Raw genomic sequence first — 22226 nt, 5'->3', positions numbered from 1 at the left:
TTAGTAAACTAGGAGGCTTAACCATGGTTAAATTATAACCGTGGAATTGGGTTTGACCACCTCCACCTCGACCTTAGTGTGTTGGGTTGGCTGATTTTGGTGGGTGGACTTAGTGCTTCTCGAGCACAACAAGGAACTCTTCTCTCAATCTCTCGTCTGTTTTTTTTGCTCTCTTGTTTTTGTTCTTTCTCCTTGTAATTTTTCTTTCTTAGATAGAGAGGGTTTGTCACAAATCATTTCTTGAAGACCCAATACGTCTGTATTTAATTATCATCTTCTCTCTTTTGTTGGTAAGTCTTCTTTCTACTTTGTGGTCTTTAATCTTCCCTCTTTTTTTGGTAAGTCTTCTTTCTACTTTGTGCTTTGACTGTTCATGATCGATCTCTATCTTTCTCTTTTTTCTCATTTTTTGTTTTTTTTCATTTGGGTCTCTTCAAGATTGGATTTTTTTAACTGGGTTGTTGTTTGTTTCTGCTCCCATCTTGATTTTAGATTTGGGTTTTTCTTGCTTCAGCCTATTTTTCTTTTCTCTGATGCTTATGGGTCTTGATTTGAAAGAATTGGGCTCATGTGATTATGTCTTTTGTTATGTTTAATATTCTACTTCTTTTTATTTGATTCTTAATGCAGTGGGTTGCACTTAGTGAATTGGAGCTTTGATAGTACTCGTGGGGAGATTTGTTATTACAAATTTGAGCAGATTACTGGATCAGATACCGACTACGAACGAATTCTATTGTTTAAAGAGTATCTTACCCTGCTTCTTTGTTTGGAGTTTTCATTGAATAGATGAAAGTAGATTGTTAATTGTTCTGCTGAATTTGGTGCTTCTGAGTTTAGCATATTTTCAATCGAATTCTTTTCGTGGAAAGTCTATGATTACTGTTTGTTCTATATGGAATGCGTGAAAGGAAACTGAATTAAGACAATTAATAAGACAATGGGAGGACTTTGTTCGAGGAGATCCACCGTCGATGACTTACCGGGTGGAAGTGTCCTACATACCAATGGGCACATCAACCATGAATATAGGACATATCACTCTCATGGGGTCTCGTCCAAGACGCAGAACATGACTCCACCTTCGATTATGGGAAACATGGACAAGCAGTTGGGAGAATCTTTATCGTTTTCCGAGAGGGCCGGAACTGTGGATAGGAACAATAATCGGAATGATATTGATTTGATAGAGCCACGGTTATCGAGGGCTTTGTCACACAAATCTTTGTCTATTAGATCAAGGCCGGCAGCAGCGGCAAAGTCGGGCACAACCAAGGCATGTCCTAAACACTATCTGTTATTTTTGGGTCTTATGCATTGCTCTCTTCTTTCTTTTTTGTATCCCATGAAATGTTGAGCAGTTACACAATAACAATCAGAAACAATTCAATTCCATTTGTTTTTATCTGGTGCTCTGTTGTGTGAGATCCTTCTTAGTACATAATGGCTAAAATCCTCTACATGTATGATATGCATGATGTTATTAGATTGACACATTTGTGGTTTCCATGCGCTTAAAGCCCACATCTAAACTTCATTAAGAAATCATATTTACTTTTGCTGACAAGGAAATGCGTCTCTAAATAATATGTTATGAATTTTTCTATAATGATGTTCATCCAAAATTTCATGTCTTCAGAGTTTCTTATCTAGGGATAATTAATGATTTGGCAGCTGGGATATCATGCCCGTCTTGATTGTCTGCTTTAGATTTCTACATTCATGGCCGATGGTTTGATATGTTTCTATTTTAAAATTGGATGGTGTTATATGCTAATTTTGTTTATGTTTAGTGCTTGTCAAAAAACACCAGGGATCTGAATTCATCGGACATGCACTTACTCTTTCAAAGAGTAAAAAAATTGAATGTATTCTTCTCTCTTTTTTGGTTTTTAATAACCTTCTAATGTTATCATTAAAAAAAAATAACAAAAACCTTCTAATGTTATTGTTATCCACATACTTATCTATCTACTTATGTTTTTTTTTTAATAATCTTCCAATGTTATCATTAAAAAAAAAAAAAAAAAACCTTCTAATGTTATTGTTATCCACACACTTATCCATCTATCTACCTATGTTTATTTATGTATATATTGATAGACATATTGTCATAGACATTACTTTAAGGTTTTCAACATTATTATTTTCTGAAGTTTAATTATATACTGTTACTGTAAATATTCTAATGTTGTCATAAACAGTTACAATGACGTGTAAGAAATTCTATTATATTCTTTTCATATGTTAAAGTGTCAACTTTTTGTTTTCAGTTTTGATAAACATAGAGAATTGTTGTTAATCTTTTGGAGAATGCTAGCTACAGACATGGAAACAGATAGACTCTAAGAATGCAACATGTCAGCAATGTTTCTGATGTGTTTTTCCTTTTTTGATAAAAGTAGAGATTTGTTAACAATAGAGAGGAATCACAAGATAAACAAAACCATGGAAACCAACCTCTTGGCTGCCTTGATGGTAAAAGGTTTTGACTTTAGACCTTTAGTCCTTTAGATTACAGCTTCAAGGATTGGTATCCCAAGAAGTCTCTTCAAAACAAAACCATAGAAAGAATAAAGCAATGCCATGCTAAAGGGGATCTAGGCGTAGTTATTCTACACCTAACCATTTCTTGCAAAGATGGCCTGTCATGGTGTTAGCTTTGTTATGCGGTGGCAGGAATATTTCATGATGGAAAATATCCAGGTCCCAATATCCCCAGAATAAAGAGCATTTTTCTACTAGCTAGGTTTTAGGCAACATTTGTTCATCCCCTTCAATCAACAATTGGCAAGGGTTTAATGCTTTTGATATCCTGAGTCTTAAGATAAGTCCTTGGCTTCTACTGCACTTGGATTAGTTAGCGTGATTTTCCTTTATTTTTATCTATCAAAATTTAGCTTCCGCCTTTCCAAGGATAAATCCATACCTTATTATTTTGAGGATTGCTAGCGTCAAGCGGTTCAAAAGCCGCTTGGCAGTACGCAGGACGCTATTGATTGTTTCAGTATTTTATTCGGTTATTAAAAAGGCCTCCGTGGAACTCCATACCATTCTAGTTTCCTCTTTTTTATGATATTTTAATGACAGCTGGGCTGACTTTGCGTGATGTAGAGGGAAACTATCACCCCAAGCGTGTCTGTTTCCAAAGGCTGCCTCTCTCTCCAAGAAAACCACCATTAACAGCGAGAGAGAAACATTCACAGGGTGTGATTTTCAAGAGGAAGAGGAGGAAACCAAGGTCAGCACTGCAGTTCTTTTAGCCATTTGCATGGCTAAGATTTTCTGCTAAGATGAACATCAACTCTGTTTGTTAGAAAGATGATTACACCACCATCATAAAAAAAAACTCGAGAGACAAAAAAAAGTTAACAGCCAAAAGAAACGCACTCCAAGAACTACATAAAAAACCAAAAGACTGAAATGCCTGTTGCAATTATCTGTTGCGCCTTCATGCTTTGCATCACCACTGGAAGCAGCTTGTGCCTCTCTCTTCTTTAATTTCTCTTGAAGTGATTTTGCATCCCTGCAGAAAAAAGAAAAAAAACAAATCTGATGATCCCATTGAATACCCAAATTATATCATAATTAGACAAAAAATAGCTTAGATGCAAAAAAAATCATGTGGAATATACAATTGAAAAAAGGCAGCTCTCTAGTTTTCTAAAAGAATACGACATAAGAAAAGCCTATCCATAAAAATCGATGTGATGATCCATGTTACAGAAACATGGGGCGACCCACATGATCTTGGTCCCATCTCATCGTATGCATATTTTAAGACCATGTTCAGCAATCGTGATTTTTTTCCATGGAATATTAGCTTTACCCATTGGTAAGGGAGGGCAGGAGAGGGAGAAACCTAATAGAGACTGAGTGGGGAGAGGATGAGAAAAGACTGAAAAACAAGAAAAAGAAAACTTGATTCAAAATACAAATTATTTTTCCCTGTTGTCTTAGCCAGTTCTCACGACTCATGCCCTCTGGAGTCTCTCCTTCTCCCACCTTCCCTTTGCCTCTCTCAACATGAGATGAGCATTTCAACAGAAAAACTTAGCCATAAAAGAAGGTTTCCTCTCCGTTAGGCTGTTCGCCCGTCAACCCGAAAGTTTCTATCGTCACTATTAATGGCGGTTTTCCTCTTCCCGCAGCTTGGAGAGGGAAGCAGGCTTTGGAAACAGACGGTCTTGATGTTGTAGTTTCCCTCTGCATCACGCAAAGTCAGCACAGCTGTCATTAAAAAATCATAGAAAAGTGGAAATTAGAATGATATGGAGTGCCACGGTAGCCTTTTTAATAACCGAATAAAATACAGAAACAACCAATAGTGTCCCGCGTACTGTCAAGCAGCTTTTGAACCGCTTGACGCTAGCAATCCTCTATTATTTTTATTTCTTTCTTTTCCAATGTTTAAAATATCTGAATAAGCATGTAAATAGGCTAGAGCCCAAACTTGATATGTTTTGGCCAATATGCATGCTATTTTTTTTTTTTTTTTTCCAAAAAAAGAAGAGAAAAAACTCAGGGATTCTACAACTTATGATTTTAGTGATTTGTACATTTTATAATGTTTTAGTCGTTTGAGCCTATTGTCATTATGTCAGCCTGTCAGGGTGTCTCCTGTCCGTCTGTTTGTCTGTTTTCTTCTCTTCTAAGTCATAAGTCCTGCTGGTCGTGCTCGTGATGTCTAATTTGCAATTAGAGACAGTCACTACTTACTAGGTATACCTACTTAAAACTAGAACTCTAGAACATAAATACAAGCACACACATAGATCTAGATCAAAGAGTGTCAATTGATCAACGTACATCACACTAAATGCAAACTCAACTCAACTCAACAAAGCCTTTGTCCGAAACCAGTTGGGGTCGGCTAAATGAATCCTTTAGAGAAAATTCATGAAGAAGGTAAAGGAATCTACCCGGCTCTAATCCTGGTTCTAGTTGCGTTCTTCTACGTGGATCATTTTCTTCCATTCTATCATATCCAAGGTCATGTTCTCTGTTATTTTTCTAGCTATCAAGTCTTTCCTCAATGTCTCTACCCAAGTTGTTTTCGGTCTGCCCCTACCTTTTTTTACTCTATCAATTTGGCACGAGTTGCCTCTTCTCACCGGAGCATCCGACGGCCTATGTTGGATATGTCCAAACCATCTTAAGCTGTGCTCTCTCATCTTCTCCTCAATTGGAGCCACCCACACCTTTTTACGAATGTCTTCATTTTTAATTCTATCTAGCCTTGTGTGGCCGCACATCCATCTAAGCATTCACATCTCTGCTACACTCATCTTATGCAAGTGCTGCTTCTTGGTGGCCTAACATTCTGAGCCGTACAGCATGGCTGGCCTCACAACTGTCTTATAAAACTTTCCCTTCAACTTGGTAGAGATTTTACGATCGCACAGAATTCCTAAGGCAAGCTTCCACTTCAACCAACCTGCTCTTATTCTATGGTTAGCATCCTCTTCAATCTCTCCTTCCTTATGTAGAATTGAACTAAGATAGCGAAAGATATCCCTCTTAGGTACGTCCTGTTCAGTCATATTTACTACATCCTCGTAGGTACCTCCTGTCCAGTCATATCACACTAAATGCAAAAAGCCAAAAAAAAGAAAAAGAAAAAATAAAGGATATGTGTATACTTGTATTTAGAGATAGTACGATTTGATATAGGAAAACAGATCCATAAATGCGTGGATATAACTTAGAGAAATTCAAAGATAATTATATATCAAACAAAATGCAAAATATAATGAAAAAATAGCAAAAGTGTTAAAATAATGTAAAGAGTATGGGAAAATAGATCCACAGATACATAAATCCATAGACACATGGATCTAGGCTTAGTAAACAAGGGAATAACAGTGAAGAAAGAGAATGTAACGGGCGGCCCAGTGCACAAGGCTCCCGCCATTGCGGGGTCTGGGGAGGGCTACGCAGCCTTACCCCTGCTTTGCAAAGAGGTTGTTTTCGTGACTCGAACCCGTGACCACCAGGTCACAATGGAGCAACCTTACCGTTATGAAATTAGTGAAAAAAATAACATTAAATAGAAAATATGAAAATGATGGAAAAATGAACCCTAGATATCACCTGAAAGGAATTGTGAAGTTCTACAAAATGTTATACTCTGCAGAGGCGATTATAGAGAAAGGTTGCCTTCCCTCCCCGGAAGGAATTGACTTCAACCAGATTGAGGCTATGGAACGAGATTATTTAGAGAATCCTTCTGATGAAGAGGAGATCAAAATTAGGAGTGTTGCATGGATTTGGATTCGCGTGTCGAGATCCGACACAGATTCGAGGTGTCGGATTCGGCAAACCCCCAGAAGTAGGATTCGGATTCGGTAATTTTTAAATAAAATAAAATTTTCAAAATTTGGAATATATATATATATATATATATATATATATATATATAAACGTATGCGCGCATATATATTCATGAAAAACTTGAGGGTAGAGGGTTGAGGCGAGTTTTGTATTAAGAGAGTTGAAGGAGGAATGGAGTCGATGTTCGAAAGTCTAGGCGCTAGGGTTTTTATTAAAAGAGTACGGGTTGTGCTTTCATATAAAAAAAGTTGAGAAGAAAATATGTTTAAAGGGAAAATATACATGATGCGCATTTCAAAAGAGACAATGATGAATCGGATTCACCCAAAAGAAATGGGATTCGTGCGGGACACGGCTATGAGAAGAATTCAGGTGTGTCCCACGTGATTCCATGTCTGATTTGGATGCGGAGATGTGTCGACATGGATTCGGCATAGGGGAGTAAATAATCCATGCAACATAGGGCTTTTTACTTGACTTGAAAGGAGACCGTGCTGTAGGGCCAGATGTATTGTTGGGAAAGATGCCTTATTTCCCATGATGTGTGGGATGTTGGTGAATGCAAAAAGGAAACTTTGTTGTTTTTATTTTGGAAAACCTAAAGTATAAAGACTCTTGTGGAAATGGCAAGAGAGCGTGGGAAACTCTGTGTGTCGGCTGCAAAGAGAAGAGTTGCATGAGGTGTGTCGGCTACCTCTAGGTAAGAGAGAAAATGAGAGAAAGAGAGAAGGGAGAGAGAAAGAGAAGGAGAAAAAGAGGGTTTCTTCTTCGGGGTTTTCTTCTCGGGTTTATCTCTTGGGTTTTCTCTTGTGGGTTTTAGAAGGGAGTGAAAACAAGAGAGGGGGGCACCGGGGGGAGCTTCCAAAGTAAGAAAAGTAAGAAGAGCCTAGGGCTGTTGGCTGCAAGAGATTGGGAGACTGTTGGCCGACAACATGAAGAGGAAGAGAAGAGGCTGTTGGCCGACAACATGAAGAGGAAGAGAAAACGACAGGTGAGGAGAAAAGGGGAAGGGAAAGCCGGGAAAAAGAAGGATAATGGAGGAGAGAAAAGAGAAGGAAGGAGAAGGGAGGAAGAAGGGGAAGAGGAGAAGGGAGGGAAAATGTGAGGGGAGAGAGGGGCACTTGTGCCATCATTAAAAAAAGGAGCACTTGGTCATAATCACTACTAATACACGCTTCACATATTCTTACATCACCTTTCATTTTAGTCTAATGGGAAATGATTTAATGAGACGCACTAACAAGTAAAGCTCTTACTTGTCAACGTTGGACTACGTTGATGGGAAACAAAGCGGGCCCCACTTCATCTAACCGTCCATCAGGTAAAAGTCAAGGGGGGGCACCTCCTAACGTTATAATTGTGAGAATTTATAACGTGAGCCCCACTTATTTAGATGATCTAAGCCATTCATTTGTTGGTCTCTGCCATAGATACCAGTTTGAAGGATAGCTTCCAATCGTCCAAAAGTGTCTAGTGTAGGGTTTTGTTAAGAAGGTCCGGGCTTTAATTGGTGGGTCCTATTGGCCACCAATAGTACTATAACAATCCTCTTAAGTGACTTAAGTGAGACTCAAGTGACTTGAGAGGCACTTGTGGGCCATGACATGTGTAAAGATAGGGAAGTGATATATTCACCTCTTTTTTTACATGGGACAGTCCCCTCTAGTATATTTATGACTACTCTTTTATACTAGAGGGGGCTGTCTCAAGTAAAAATTGGGGTGAATATATCATTTCCCAGAAAAGTTATGTGTGGGCTCTAGGTGATGCGGACAGCCCTCACATCTAGGATAATAAAAATGTCAAAATAAGAAACTAAGCCTAGATAAAAATAGAAATAAAACCTAATCTAGAATGTCTCTCATATAATGAAATAAAAGCAAAGTTCTCAAGTGGGCCGTGTCACATCATATTTTTAGTCTTGCCGATCCATCCATCACAATTTTATTTCCAAATATCTGCAGTATTCCCTCTTTTGTGCTTCTTGATTTGGGAGTCTTTTAGCATGCAGATAGGCTATATAATTTGAGATGGTCGCTTCTGATAATTTTTAGTTCATTGTGCTTTTACTGGAATATACAACACTGCAGTAAACTTGATGCGTACTGCTTGCTACTGAACTTGTTTTGTCACATTATGGTGTGTAACAGGTTTCTGAAGTAAGTTCACTGTTGGGCAGAGCTGGGACTGCTGGCCTTGGGAAAGCAGTGGAGGTGTTGGACACACTAGGAAGTAGCATGACAAATTTGAACTTGAGTAGTGGATTTGTCTCGGGGGTGACAACAAAAGGCAATAAAATATCTATTTTGGCATTTGAGGTTGCCAACACAATAGTGAAGGGTGCCAATCTAATGCAGTCCCTTTCAAAAGATAGCATAAAACATTTGAAAGAAGTAGTGCTTCCTTCAGAAGGCGTTCAACTTTTAGTATCCAAAGATATGGATGAACTACAAAGAATTGCTGCTTCCGACAAGAGGTTGATAGTGGAGATTGTTTTGTTTTTTGCTGTTGCATTCATGAATAAGATTACTTTGCGTGGTTATGGCTGCCGTATTGACACAAATCTACGTTTATTTCTTGGTGAGTTATTATGTTGGTTTCTTATTATGCCATTTCTACAGGGAAGAGTTAAAAGTATTTTCAGGAGAAGTGGTTCGTTTTGGAAATCGTTCTAAAGATCCTCAGTGGCACCACTTGGACCGCTATTTTGATAAGTAATTAAATTGGCTTCTTTGTGTTGTATTTTTTTTATGGTCCTCTTTGTTTCAGTTGTGTCTCACGTGTTTTTCTTGTACTATTCATTTATTGATTATCCAGGCTGGGTTCTGAACTTACCCCTCAAAGGCATTTGCAAGAAAAGGCAGAAGCTGTGATGCAGCAATTAATGACTTTGGTTCAATATACAGCTGTGAGTATTTCACCCGTTAGTAAACTGACAAATGCTAATATGTTTTGACCATGATCATACATTATTTTCTGTAAATTATTTGAAGCAATATTTTGTAATAGGGAAGTGATATATTTGCCCCCTTTTCTTCCTTGGACCAGTCCCCTCTAGTGCTTTTATGATTGCTCTTTTACACTACAAGTGGGTGGCTCAGGGAAGAAAAGGGGCGAGTGTATCATTTCCCTTTGTAATATTGTGTCCCGATGGATTCTATCTGCACCAATTATCAATTTAAAGAATCCTTACCACTTCTTTCAAAGTGCACATTCTCTTTGAAGAATGATTTTTGCGAGCTTAGTGTTGTCATATGTTTTTTTATATTTTTATACATTGGAAATAACTATTTTATTCACAGGAACTATACCATGAGTTGCATGCATTGGACAGATTTGAACAAGATTATCGGCGAAAGCTTCAGGAAGAGGAGAATTCAAGTGTGGCGCAAAAAGGTGAGCTGCTTTTGAACTTCGCTTTGACAAACTAATATGATAGATGGGCTAATTCTGTTATCATGTCATCCTTTTGTTATCATCTGGTATTCTCCTTTGTCTCGATTCTCATCCTACCAGTTGTAAGCCCTTTTTTTATTTTTATTTGTTTGCATAGAAACCATGCTCCCCCATTTTCAATTTTATTTTTTCCTAGGGAACCTGACATCTCTTTTTGTTAGATGTGTCTGACCATATTTTTCCCATTTACATACATACATTCATAGATAATATGCATATACACTTACATATGCTTAGGAAATTGCTATAAAGAAAGAGGTTGTTACGCTCCTTCCTAAAATAAACTTATTGGGCCCCACTTCTTCTTAGTTTATGTGATGAGATCTGTTGATCCATTGAGAACAACTTGATCAGATGATCCGAAACCCTTGATCCATCAAGCCTCATTTAGGCTTCTTCAAAGAAAAGCTAAGCCATTGATTCCATCTAACGCATGGGATTTCCGTTTGGGATGGGACCAAAACCATTTGGGCCGCATCATTATATTCTACAAGATCAACGGTCTTGATTTCACAAGCATGTCCCCCTGTCGGACCCAAAAATGGCCTTTTAACCATTGATTGTGACCATGAATATCTGCGTAGTCATTCTCATATGCGTACGCATGCCACATGCCCACTTGTATCAAGATATTTGTGACCGGTGTTTCAAAAAGCAGATACGGGCGAAGCAAATCCTAGTCAACTCTGCGCAATGTAGCCGAGTACTTGGTTGGCATGGTCATAACACTGTAGATTCATGAGTTTTGATTGGCTTGTAGGGCAAAATACAAAATCAGACAAGACTCGCGAAGTTGAAAGAGTCAACTTAGTTGATTATTGACACATGGAGTTTTGAAACTGTTTTTGACCCAATCTAAAATGTACATGTCCCTATAGACACCCGGTGATAGGTCTCTGAAATGAAGGATCCGAAGGATGCGGAGAAGAAGTGGGAACAACAAAGGACGCAAAGAAGAAGCAACCGATTAACTACCTACCAACTAGAGGGCGAGACTACATCAGCCCGGAGACGACAACAACAAAGACAACAACAACAGAATGGGACGAACAACCACCAACAAGGTGAGAACAAACCAACTCGTGGAACAACCACCAACAGGACTACCAACAAAGAATGGTGAAATAACAACAAATGGAGTCAGAAACATCAAGCCACTCCATCCAAGGAACAACATGAGGTGTAAGGCCAAGGCCTTCAACTTGTAGCGGAAAGGAGATTTTCAAGGCACAACACTTCTCTCACATTTCATCAAACACTTAGTGTGCACCTTTGATATCAAGATAAACACCATAGAATATATAGAGAGAAGACAAAGATTAGGATGGAGTGGAAGAGGAGGAGGATTTCAAAAAAGAAACAGAGGGAGGATTTAAAACATAAAGAAGGGGGTTAGGAAACTAGAATAAACTCGACAAGGGAATAAGAACAAAAATAACGAGATTTATGGAGAAAAGAAAGAGATTTATGGAGTTAGAGCAAAAAAAAAAAAGGAAATGAAGATATGGATGGAGAAAAGGAGGGAAATATTATACAAGAAGGAATCGTTCTTGTTTTGCTTTTGTTGTTTTGGATGGATGGATTTAAAAATGGTATTTACAAAACAGGTTGCGGTTTAGGGACTCACAAGAGGGGGTTAGGGTTTAGGGATTTAGGGTTTTGGATAGAGAATTAGGTTTTGGGGATGCAAAAGGGATTTGGGAAGAAGGTTTCTTCCTCAAATGGGATGTTGGTGAGAAAGTATGGAGAAACAAGGAATTTCGGGTTGAGATTTAAGGTTTTGGATAGAGGAGGTGGGGAATATGGAGGAATATGTGGCGGACAAGCAGCAAAAGGGGGAGGGAGAAGGAGGGTTTGCGCAAGAGACAAAGGGAGGGAAATGAGGGAGGAGTAGTGCGGGAGGGGAATGGGGAGGAGTGGTGTGGATGGGGTCAGCGAGGAGCGGAGTTTGGCTCTGATAGGCTTGGAGGGAGTCTAGGCGTGGAGAAGATCGAGAGAGATTACGGCAAGAATGAAAGATAGAGGAGAGAGAAGGGTTGCGCACTGAGAGAGAGAGAGAGAGAGAGAGAGAGAGAGAGAGAGAGAGAGAGTTTAGGCGCGTGGAAAACCCAAAAAGGGTTTGCGAGAGTGTAGGGGAGAGAGATTTTAGGGATTTGAAATGCGCTGATGCGCACAGATAGGTTACTAGAGAGGGTTTATGAAAAATATGGGAGAGATTTTAGGGTTTGTGGGTGGATGCGTGAGAGAGTAAGAGAATGGTGTGAGATAAATAGAAACTCTTATTTTCTTCCTTTTTCCTTAGGATCTTGGCTCCGATACCATGTTGAGAAGTAGATAAGGTAGATAAGAAGGAGAAGAGTGGGGGAGAAGATGAGGGATTCTCCACCAAGGAGCTCTCCCATGAATATGATGTATATATATAGGCCCAAAGTAGGGCAACATGATACAAAGACTACAGTACCCCACACAATAACGTAATAACTAAAGTACCCTTTAGCACTCTTCAATGAAATGAAATGCAATCAATAATATCTTTTCATTTTTTGTCGTTCTGACCATTTCGGTCAAATTTCAGGAATTTCGATTGAATTTGGAGTATTTCGGTCAAAATTTCTGGGAAATAATGACATGAAAGGAAATCATGTAGATTTCGTTTCTGTGGGGATGGAAATGGAAACATTTCGGTCGTTTCGGGGAAATTTAAATCCATAAGACATGCACTATTACAGTCATAAATTAGGTTTATAAGAGAGATCGCCTGAAAATACTTAATTTTGGAAGCCCACTCTAAGACTTAGTAATAAGTTAGTTAATGATTTCTTCCAAACTTCTACTCTTTCCTCTAAAGATTCTAAGGGCCGTGAGGAATTGAATATGCCATAGACATTTATTCCCTTAGTTGTTGATTATTCGATGTAGCGACTTTTACAAGTCAGAAATGCTGATCGAGATGCAGTTAAAATTGAAGTAATAAAAAAAAAATTGAAGTAATCAAGGATGTTGAGAGAGGTAGAGAAAAGAGAGAAAGTAAAGAGTGAGAGAAAAGATTGAGTTAGGGTTCTCCCCCTCACCCATGTAATATAAATAATAAAGAGTGAAGTACAAAGACAAGTATGCCCTTGGGCATTACAATAAAGACCTAAAGACCTGTTAACACTCCCCCTCAAGCTGGAATGTAGATATCTAACATTCCTAGCTTGTTACAATTATCAAATAACTTAGCTCTACTTAGAGGCTTCGTGAACATGTGTGCTAATTGATCTGTAGATCTGGTAAACACGGGAGATATGTAGCCTCGCTGAATCAAATCTCTAATGAAATGACAATCCACTTCAATATGTTTGGTCCTCTCATGGAAGACTGGATTCGTGGCAATGTAAATGGCGGATTTGTTGTCACAGTATAACTGAGCTGGAGAAGAAGAAGGAGGAAATCCAATCTCTAAAAGTAAGGAACGTAGCCACATGAGTTCCCCACTCGTATGAGACATAGCTCTATATTCTGCCTCGGCACTGGATTTAGACACGACATCTTGTTTCTTACTTCTCCATGAAACAAGATTATCTCCAATAAATGTGCAATATCCTGTAGTAGACCGCCTATCAGCCGGAGATCCTGCCCAGTCTGCATCAGTGTATCCTTCAATTCTCTGGTGCCCATGCCTCTGAAATAACAACCCTTTACCTGGCGAACTCTTCAGATATCTCAATATCTGAAGTACAGCAGCTCAGTGTGAAGTGCGAGGTGAGCTCATATGCTGGCTAACAACGCTAACTGCAAAGGTAATATCTGGACGTGTAACAATAAGATAAATGAGCTTACCAACTAACCGTCTGTATCGCCCTGGATCTTCTAACAGGACTCCCTCCTCAGGGAGTAAGTTCATATTCTGGTCCATAGGAGTTGAGGCAGGCTTGACTCCCAAACAACCTGTCTCATCAAGAAGATCTAAAACATACTTCCTCTGTGAGAGGTAGAAACTCCTAGTCGAATAGGCAACCTCAATGCCCAGGAAATACCGAAGACGACCCAAATCCTTAGTAGAGAACTCTGTCTGAAGGAAGGATTTGAGCCTCTGAATGCCACCTGTATCGCTACCAGTGATAATGATATCATCGACATATACTATCAACAGAACACAACCAGCCTGAGACTGAAAACTGAAGACGGAGTGATCAACTGCGCACTGCTTCATGCCAAAGCGAATAAGTGTAGCACTGAACTTCCCAAACCAGGCTCTCGGAGATTGTTTGAGACCATAAATGGATTTCCTCAAACGGCAAACAAGAGAAGATCTCTCCCCCTGAGCAACATATCCAGGAGGTTGCTCCATATAGACCTCTTCCTCCAAATCACCATGAAGAAAGGCATTCTTTACATCCAACTGATGAAGATGCCAGCCATGATTCACAGCAAGGGATAGCAGGACACAGACAGAAGGAATTTTCGCAACTGGTGAAAAAGTCTCGCCATAATCAATCTCATATGTCTGCGTGTACCCTTTGGCAACAAGTCGAGCCTTAAGGCGCTCAACTGTGCCATCAAGAAGGTGCTTGACTGCATAAACCCAGCGGCAACCAACGGGGTGAGCACCATATGGTAGAGGGACCTAATCCCATGTCTGATTGGCCTGAAGGGCCTGCATCTCAAGATCCATAGCCGCCCTCTAGCCTTGATGATCAAGTGCCTCCTGTAGAGTCTTAGGTAGAGAAATAGAGGACAAAGACGAAACAAAACTACGAAATACAGGGGTGAGAAAGTCATAAGATACAAAAGAGGAAATGGGATGAGCAGTACTGCGAGACCGAGTGCGAGAGGCAATGGGAGAGTCAGAATGTACCTCAGAAGTGGGGATCTCCGGCTGAGATGATGATGGCTCGGGCGGGGCTGAATGCACAACAGATTTGGTCCGACGCTGATACTGCTTCAATGGTGGAGGTAGAGGGGCTGCACAAGGCGCTGACGTCGGCATAACAATAGAATCAACTGTAGGGGAGGAACTGGACACCGGCGGTGTAGAAACAGGGATGGGATCAGGAAGAAATGGAAGAGGAAGAACAGGAGTATGTGAGGAATCCTCTTGAAGTGTAGAGGGGGAGGGATCCAACGAGATGGACAGACTAAAAAATGACTGAGTCTCAAAGAATGTAACATCCGCCGAGACAAAGGATCGTCGCAGGCAAGGGCTGTAGCAACGATAACCCTTTTGGGTCCGAGAGTAACCTAGAAAGATACACCGTTCGGCCCGAGGATCCAACTTATCTAATCCTGACCCAAGAACGTGGACAAAACAGAGACAGCCAAAAACTCGAGGTGCAAGAGGGAAAGGGTCAGAGGTCGGACGGAGAATCGAGAACGGAGAGGTGCCACCAAGGACCGAAGAGGGAAGCCTATTCGCCAGGTAGCATGCTGTGAGTACAGCATCAGCCCAATAGGTCTTAGGGACCCGCATCTGAAAGAGTAGTGTCCGGAGCCCCATCTAACAAGGAGCGAAGCTTCCTCTCAGCCACTCCATTCTGCTAAGAGGTATGAGCACATGAGGACTGATGAAGAATGCCTCGCGAAGAGAGGAATTCCTGAAAACCATTTGAGTAAGAGAAATATTCCTTTGCATTGTCAGTGCGAAGACATTGGATAACACATGGGAATTGATTACTAACTTCAGCATAGAAATCACGAAACACAGAAAAAACTTTAGAACGATCTTTTATTAAATAAGTCATTGTCATACGTGAATAGTCATCAACAAAGACCACAAAATAGCGAAATCCAAATAAAGAGGTAGTCCTCGCAGGACCCCATACATTAGAATGAGCAAGAGCAAAAGGATGTGAAGCCTGACTAACAGTCCTAGAGGGAAATGGCATACGATGATGCTTCCCAAGTTCACAGGCCTCACACTGAAAAGACCTAACATATGAAGAAGGAACGAAGGGAATCCTGCGTAAACGTTCTATAGACGGGTGACCTAGACGGCAGTGCCACTGGTATGCATCGACCGAGCCATGTAGAATCGGATGGGACGGAGTGCAGTCGAGACGATAAAGGCCATCCACCTCACGGCCCGAGCCAATCGTCCTCCGAGTCGAGAGATCCTGAAAAAGACAATATGAAGGACAAAAATGAGATAGAACAATGAAGATGCTTTGTTAATTGACGAATAGAAAGTAAACTGAAAGGTGACTTGGGAACACAGAGCACATATGATAATGTAATGCCTGGTGAAGGGGAACAACTGCCGACACCAGTGATAGGAGAGGTACTCCCATCAGCAAGAGTAATAGAACGTGAAACAACATGATGAAAATCATGTAAAGATGACTGGGTACCTGTCATGTGATGAGATGCTCCCGAATCAATAATCCAACAGCTAGAACTAGAGAGGAACGAAGCATGAGAACTACCTGGCTGAACAAGACTAGCAGTAGGAGGGTGGCTGGCAGACCTGAAACGTTGTAGCTCATCATAGTCGGCACGAGAGACGACCGATCGGTCGGAGTAGCCAGTGGTGTCTGTGAGGGGCTGTCAATAGGAGCAAGCGAATCTGGAAGGGCAAGATGTGCAGTACGGCCCTGACGAGGATATGGAGTGTGACACAGCTCAGGATGGAGATCAAAGCATGTCTCGTGATAGTGACCCTCACGCCTACAATGAGTACAATAGGGCCGAGCTCGACCTCCACGGCCACCCTCTCAGCGGCCGCCTTGTCCGCCTCGGCTAGTATCGCAAGCACGACCGCGACAAAAAATGCCTCCTCCTCGGGAAGGGCGGTCAGCGGCTCCATAAGCAACAGTAGTCGAGACATCCACGGGAGTAGGAACAGTAATGCCAAGTGCACACTGCTGAGCTCGTAAAAATACCTCATGAAGAGTGGGTACAGTACCAGACCCAAGGATGTGCTGTCGAAGATGAGTGAACTCTGGTCCAAGACCCTCAAGGAAATGAACAACACAGAGCTGATCCTGCTGTCTGGCTGCCGTGGTAAGATCAGTGGTGAGAGGCATAAGAGCATCCAACTGCTAGCAATAGGAGACAAACTGTCTGTAGTAATCATGGACTGTAGAATCACCGTGCCTGTGACCCATCCAGCGCGAATAAGTGTCGCAGAGACGGGCGACATTCTCCTCACCAGAATATAATGCCGCAGTGTGCTCCCATACCTTTTTGGCAATAGGGAGATCCATCATGGTGCTAGCAATGGCAGGGGTCATACTCTGCCATAGAAGTGTACGAACAAGGGCATCATCTACATCCCAATCATCAAAGTTAGGGTCAGTCTCAGCAGGGGGATCACGACGAAAAATAGAAATCTTTCGTCGGGCCTTCAGATATGTCTCCACAGCAATCTTCCAAGTCAAATAGTTGGATCCATCAAGACGGGAAGTGGTAATCGGTGGGAATGACGCATCCACCGAAGACAGACGACGACACAGCCTGACGCGGCTGGGAACTAGTAGCCATAGCTGGAGTACGAATAGTAGGGTCCTCAATATGAGGGGTATCTTCCATAAGAGACCGGGAAGAAGACTGAAGAGGACCAACAACGAGCAAGTAGAGACAAGGATGAAGACTATAGGCAAGCTAATAGACCGCGGCTTTGTGATGACAACATATGCATAAGGCATGAGATAGCCTCACGACATAAAGACAAAGTCGAGACAACTCCGAGCCACAAACATCGCAATGATGTAAGTACAAATCCAGAACAACACCATGAAGATAGTGATCAAGCCGAACAAGAAAATCTAGGGCATAGCTATGACCCAAAAGAAGAAGAGATTATGATGGATCAGATTAGGGCAAGGAAGAGTGGGGAAAAGAGGGTACTGTAGCGATGTACTGTAGCGGGTACTGTAGCGATGTACTGTAGCAGTATTGTAGCAAAGAATGGAGGGGTTATGGTTAGGGTTAGGGATGGAGAAGATGGAGGTGGATGTTAAGGTTAGGGTTAGGGAAAAAAGAAGTAAAGAAAAGAAAAGAAAAGAAAAAAAAATGGCCCTAGGCATCCATGCCCTAGAGCTCTGATACCATGTTGAGAGAGGTAGAGAAAAGAGAGAAAGTAAAAAGTGAGAGAAAAGATTGAGTTAGGGTTCTCCCCCTCACTCATGTAATATAAATAATAAAGAGTGAAGTACAAAGACAAGTATGCCCTTGGGCATTACAATAAAGACCTAAAGACCTTTTAACAAAGGAAATATTTCCAAATTCGGAGATCCAATAACAATCAATGGATATTTGGATTGTTCTCATCTTTATGACCATAAAATGTGATTTCTCTTGAATCAACAATTCCTGTGGTACGGAGTTCGTCCTTAGAATTTTACCTTGCACTGGTAGCCTAAAAAGGAAACAGCTCTCAGTGCAGGGTCCGGATCCGAAAATTTAGTGCCCTTTAATTTGTTAACTCAATCACCGTATTTTGTAAAAAAATTATTTTCTGCTTAGGTCCTTTAGGATACTAGTTGGCTACGATCTACTTTACCTTTTAGTTGTCAAACTAACATCTAGGGAACATGGCGTATGTGATTTTTTTTTCTGCTGTGACGAGTCCCTCTTTTTTGGATTTCAGAATCATTATTGTTATCCTAGTATTGGAAAATAATGGCATTTGACCAGTACTCTTATTCTTTTTTTACTTGTAGGAGACAGCCTTGCAATCTTAAGGGCAGAGTTAAAAAGCCAAAGGAAGCATGTAAAAAATCTACAGAAAAAATCGCTCTGGTCCAAGATTTTGGAAGAGGTAGCCAATCAACACCACATTACATTTTAGCTTTCCAGTTACATTATCCAAAGAATCTTTTCATGTATTAATTTTCCTTTTGATCAATTTACAATCGTTTTTAACAACAATGTAGTTATATATTTTTTAAAAAGGTTCTATTTGTTTGTTTTGTGTGTTATACATCCTAATTGCTTGGTATATTTTCTCGCATGATAAACCTTCTTGACTCTGATCTCTATTTACAGGATGCCTAGCTCTCTCTCTGACCAAAGGGGGCCAGAGGATGAGTTTTAATGAGCTAATTATTTTTGATAAAATGCAGTTCTTATAGCCAAACTAATATACTGTGTATTTCAGGTCATGGAGAAGCTTGTAGACATTGTCCACTCCCTGCATCTAGAGATCCATGATGCCTTTGGAAGTGCCGGTATTTATTTGGAGCTTAAGTAATTTTTTTCTAGTTTATGCTTGTCTAAATCTACTTTTTCTCTTATCATCGACAACAGCAACACCATCTTCTGTCAGTGTCACAAAACAGATACTTCTGACTTCCTCTACTGAGTTTATCTTTACATTGCACATCCAAAAGCTTGAAACTAAAGTACTTAGGCCCTGTTCGTTTTAGATTGTGACAACCGATTTTGAGCCTCAAACTGATCATTGGAATCATAATCAAATGTAATTTTGAGTCCAATAATCAATTTGGTACTCACAATCGGCTGTCACAATCCAAAACGAACATTGTATTAGTCAAGAAAGATCAAAACCATCGATTCATTCTCCACGATTGGACTTGGTATTGTTGGTACCCCTTCCCATATCAGCTGCCATCTTTGGTAAAAAAATTATGAAATATAGAAGTCAGCGTAAGGGGGCCATGGTTTTTAATAGCACAGAAATACAACCCCCAGTGCGTAAGTGGCTCCCTTGAAGAATCTGGCCTATAAATGGTTTACCTCATACAATTTTGACATCATTGAAGTTTCTAGCATAGTTTCAAAAGTCTCCCCCGTCATCATGGACTCGTCTGAGTTGACTCTCTTTTACCCATGGTTTTAAATTTCGGACTTATCCGAAACCGAAATTTCAGCCCGAAATTTGGTACACGCGCTCGAAATACCGTTTTTTGGTCGAAATTTCGGTAATTTCGATCGAAACTTTGTAATTTCGCCGAAATTAACGAAATTTCGACCGAAATTTTGTAAATTTTGGCTATTTCGGTTTCGGAACGTTTCGGTTTCGGTCTTTACCGAAATCCAAAATTTCGGATTTCGGATTTCAGTCGAAATTTAAAACCATGCTTTTACCTTGGCTGCGTTCTAGTCCGAGTCCCTGCTTTGCCCTATAAAGTCAATGAAAACCCCTTTGACTCTCCCAAGTTATGACCACGTCAACCAAGTACTCAATCACGTTAACTGAGTACTTGACCCTGACTCGACTAGGATTTGCTTTGGCTGCATTTTGACCCACATCCGCACTTTGAAACCAAGGTTTCTAGTATGCATTTTGTAAGTTTAGCCATAATCTTTTATTGATTAACCATCTTTTTTGTTTTGTACGCTTAGAGAAGAGGTGGAAAAAAGAAAATACCCTTCAACATATGCATGGTGTGGTGTTTGTAGTACATTTTACAGAGGAGTAGGGCATTGAACATCATTTAATACATTTCAAAGTCCACATTTTGTTGCATCTAGTTCTTATATATGTTGTTTTGTTTTTTAATGGAGCATTTTGATCTTTATATCATGCAGCATGTTAAGTGACTGAATGTAAATGATTTATAGACTTTAGTGTGAGATTTCCATGTCATGGGACCTAACGTGTTGACTATTGAATGATTATTGAATCATCCCTCTAATGGGAATCTTCATCAGCGGACAACCTCTGATCTCTTCTGAGAGTACCCTCCCCTGATTGTTCACAGGAGTACTGACTATAGGATTTTTCTAAGCATTAGAATCCTTTTTTTTTTTCTGCTTTTAGCAGGTTAAAGAAAAGTTTATTAAATGAAAGCAATAAACAGAAGTACAAAAAGAGGCCTCCAATAGCTACGAGGCCATGATTGAAAAATCATTTGTCAGGCATTTGATCTGACAAAGAGTATGTTTTAGATCGCAGAATCACTATTTCTGATGCACGACCAAAAGGGAAGAAAATTAAATATTGTAACTCTGATACCAAACAGATGTGGGATGGATTGACTCGGAGGGATGGAAAAGAGATGAATGGATTCCTAAGGGTGACTAGATGGAATCCAATCCAGGGATTTCAAGAAAAAACAACTTTGAGATTTTTTTTATTTAGAAAAGTACTTTTACAAAATTCCCTGATAGATAAGAGAAAACCCAACCATTGGATCTTTACAATTTTTGAATATGTGCTAGGATTGGTTAAGAGGATGACGATATTCCCATCTCAACTCGATCAGACTGATGGATTTATGATCTGGGCAAGATCAAGAGTTCTGCAGATTTTGGAAAATCTCAGAATTGATGCCAATACAAATTAAAGTCCAGCAGTCAAATTGGTTAAAATTTCAAAAGGTATGGTTGTGGGTGATGATTATGAAACCTAAAAGATTGAAAAGATCTGAACGTTTGATCATTGATCTGTTCAAAGTTCACAGATCTGTGAAAATCAAAGATCAACTGTATCGGAGAATTGCCATAGAAAGGAGAAAAACCCTGACATTGGGGGTCAAATCTACTAGTTTGATCAATGATTGGAATTGCATGAAGTGGACTTGTTGCAGGAAATTTCAAGCTAAATTATGACCGAAAGGAAAGAATCAGAAAGAATATTATCTTCTCCACCAACCGAGTGACAAGACCTACGTACGATGGAAGCTAGGGCATCACACCTGTAACATTCCCAGGGCATCACATCGAAGATTGTCAAGGCATCGCACTGGGGCAAGGGGATAATGCGTCCAGTGATTGCAAAGGCTCAATTCATCATATGCCAATAGGGGAAAAGGGGGAGGGGGTGCAAAGGCCTACATATATAGACAAAAACAAACCCCAAAACAAAGTGAGTGTGGGTTGTAGAACTCGAGTTTTACCAACTCTAAAGCACAAGACCAATCACATCTTGCCACTTAGATAAGACAAAACATGGACTCTTGGTTGGAAACAATTGAACTCTTATTCTCGTGAGGTATGCACTCTTAATCACTTAAGATTTGGACTCTTCAACTGACTAAATATATAAGATAAAAACTCTAAATGAACTCCATATAACAATAGGATTCTAATTAGAAAAAGAACACTTAAAATTTTGTAAAACTTGATAAGCCCCATTTTTATGAGGGATTCACTTGAGTGACCTGAGTATTTTATAACAAAAAGACTAAATCACCCTGCTATAACGTAAAATAAGAGTCTAAAACTAAATAAAATACTCTAAAACTTAAACAAGACTCTAAAACTTAAGTAAAATAAGACTGTAAAACTAAATAAAAGACTGTTTTAACACCAATGCTGGGCTCTATTTTCCGATTTCACTCCTTGATTCTCACAAAGGAATGTCCGCCCCACTTTTTTGAGGCATTCACTTAAGTGACTTGAGTATTTTATAACAAAAAGACTAAATCATGCTGCTAGAACGTAAAAGGACTTAAATAAGGCTCTAAAACTAAATAAAAGACTGTTTTAACACCAATGTTGGGCTCTATTTTCCGATTTAACTACTTGATTCTCACAAAGGAATGTCCGCC

At 40.0% G+C, this 22226-nt stretch overlaps 1 protein-coding gene across 2 annotated transcripts in view; it reads left to right on the top strand.

Annotated features, from left to right (window-relative positions):
* Positions 1-87: 87 nt before the first annotated feature.
* Positions 88-22226, top strand: part of LOC143880174 (protein PSK SIMULATOR 1-like) — a 49616-nt gene continuing 27477 nt past the window's right edge. Inside the window, exons 1-8 of one of the 2 annotated variants that reach the window (XM_077383059.1) lie at positions 88-154; positions 631-1276; positions 8484-8809; positions 8955-9047; positions 9151-9241; positions 9636-9729; positions 18432-18529; positions 18869-18938. In XM_077383059.1, coding sequence (XP_077239174.1) covers positions 941-1276; positions 8484-8809; positions 8955-9047; positions 9151-9241; positions 9636-9729; positions 18432-18529; positions 18869-18938 — 1108 coding nt within the window. In that variant the 5' untranslated portion in view covers positions 88-154; positions 631-940. Of the gene's footprint in view, positions 291-630; positions 1277-8483; positions 8810-8954; positions 9048-9150; positions 9242-9635; positions 9730-18431; positions 18530-18868; positions 18939-22226 lie in introns of both variants that reach the window. The other variant, XM_077382999.1, reaches the window with a different exon arrangement.

The sequence above is a fragment of the Tasmannia lanceolata genome, unplaced genomic scaffold (genome assembly GCF_043159265.1).
Source record: "Tasmannia lanceolata isolate RefF3 unplaced genomic scaffold, GAP_Taslan_0.1 ptg000002l, whole genome shotgun sequence".
In the NCBI taxonomy this organism is placed as follows: Eukaryota; Viridiplantae; Streptophyta; class Magnoliopsida; order Canellales; family Winteraceae; genus Tasmannia; species Tasmannia lanceolata.
The sequence above is the reverse complement of the archived record's forward strand: the minus strand, read 5'-3'. Positions and strand labels throughout refer to the sequence as shown.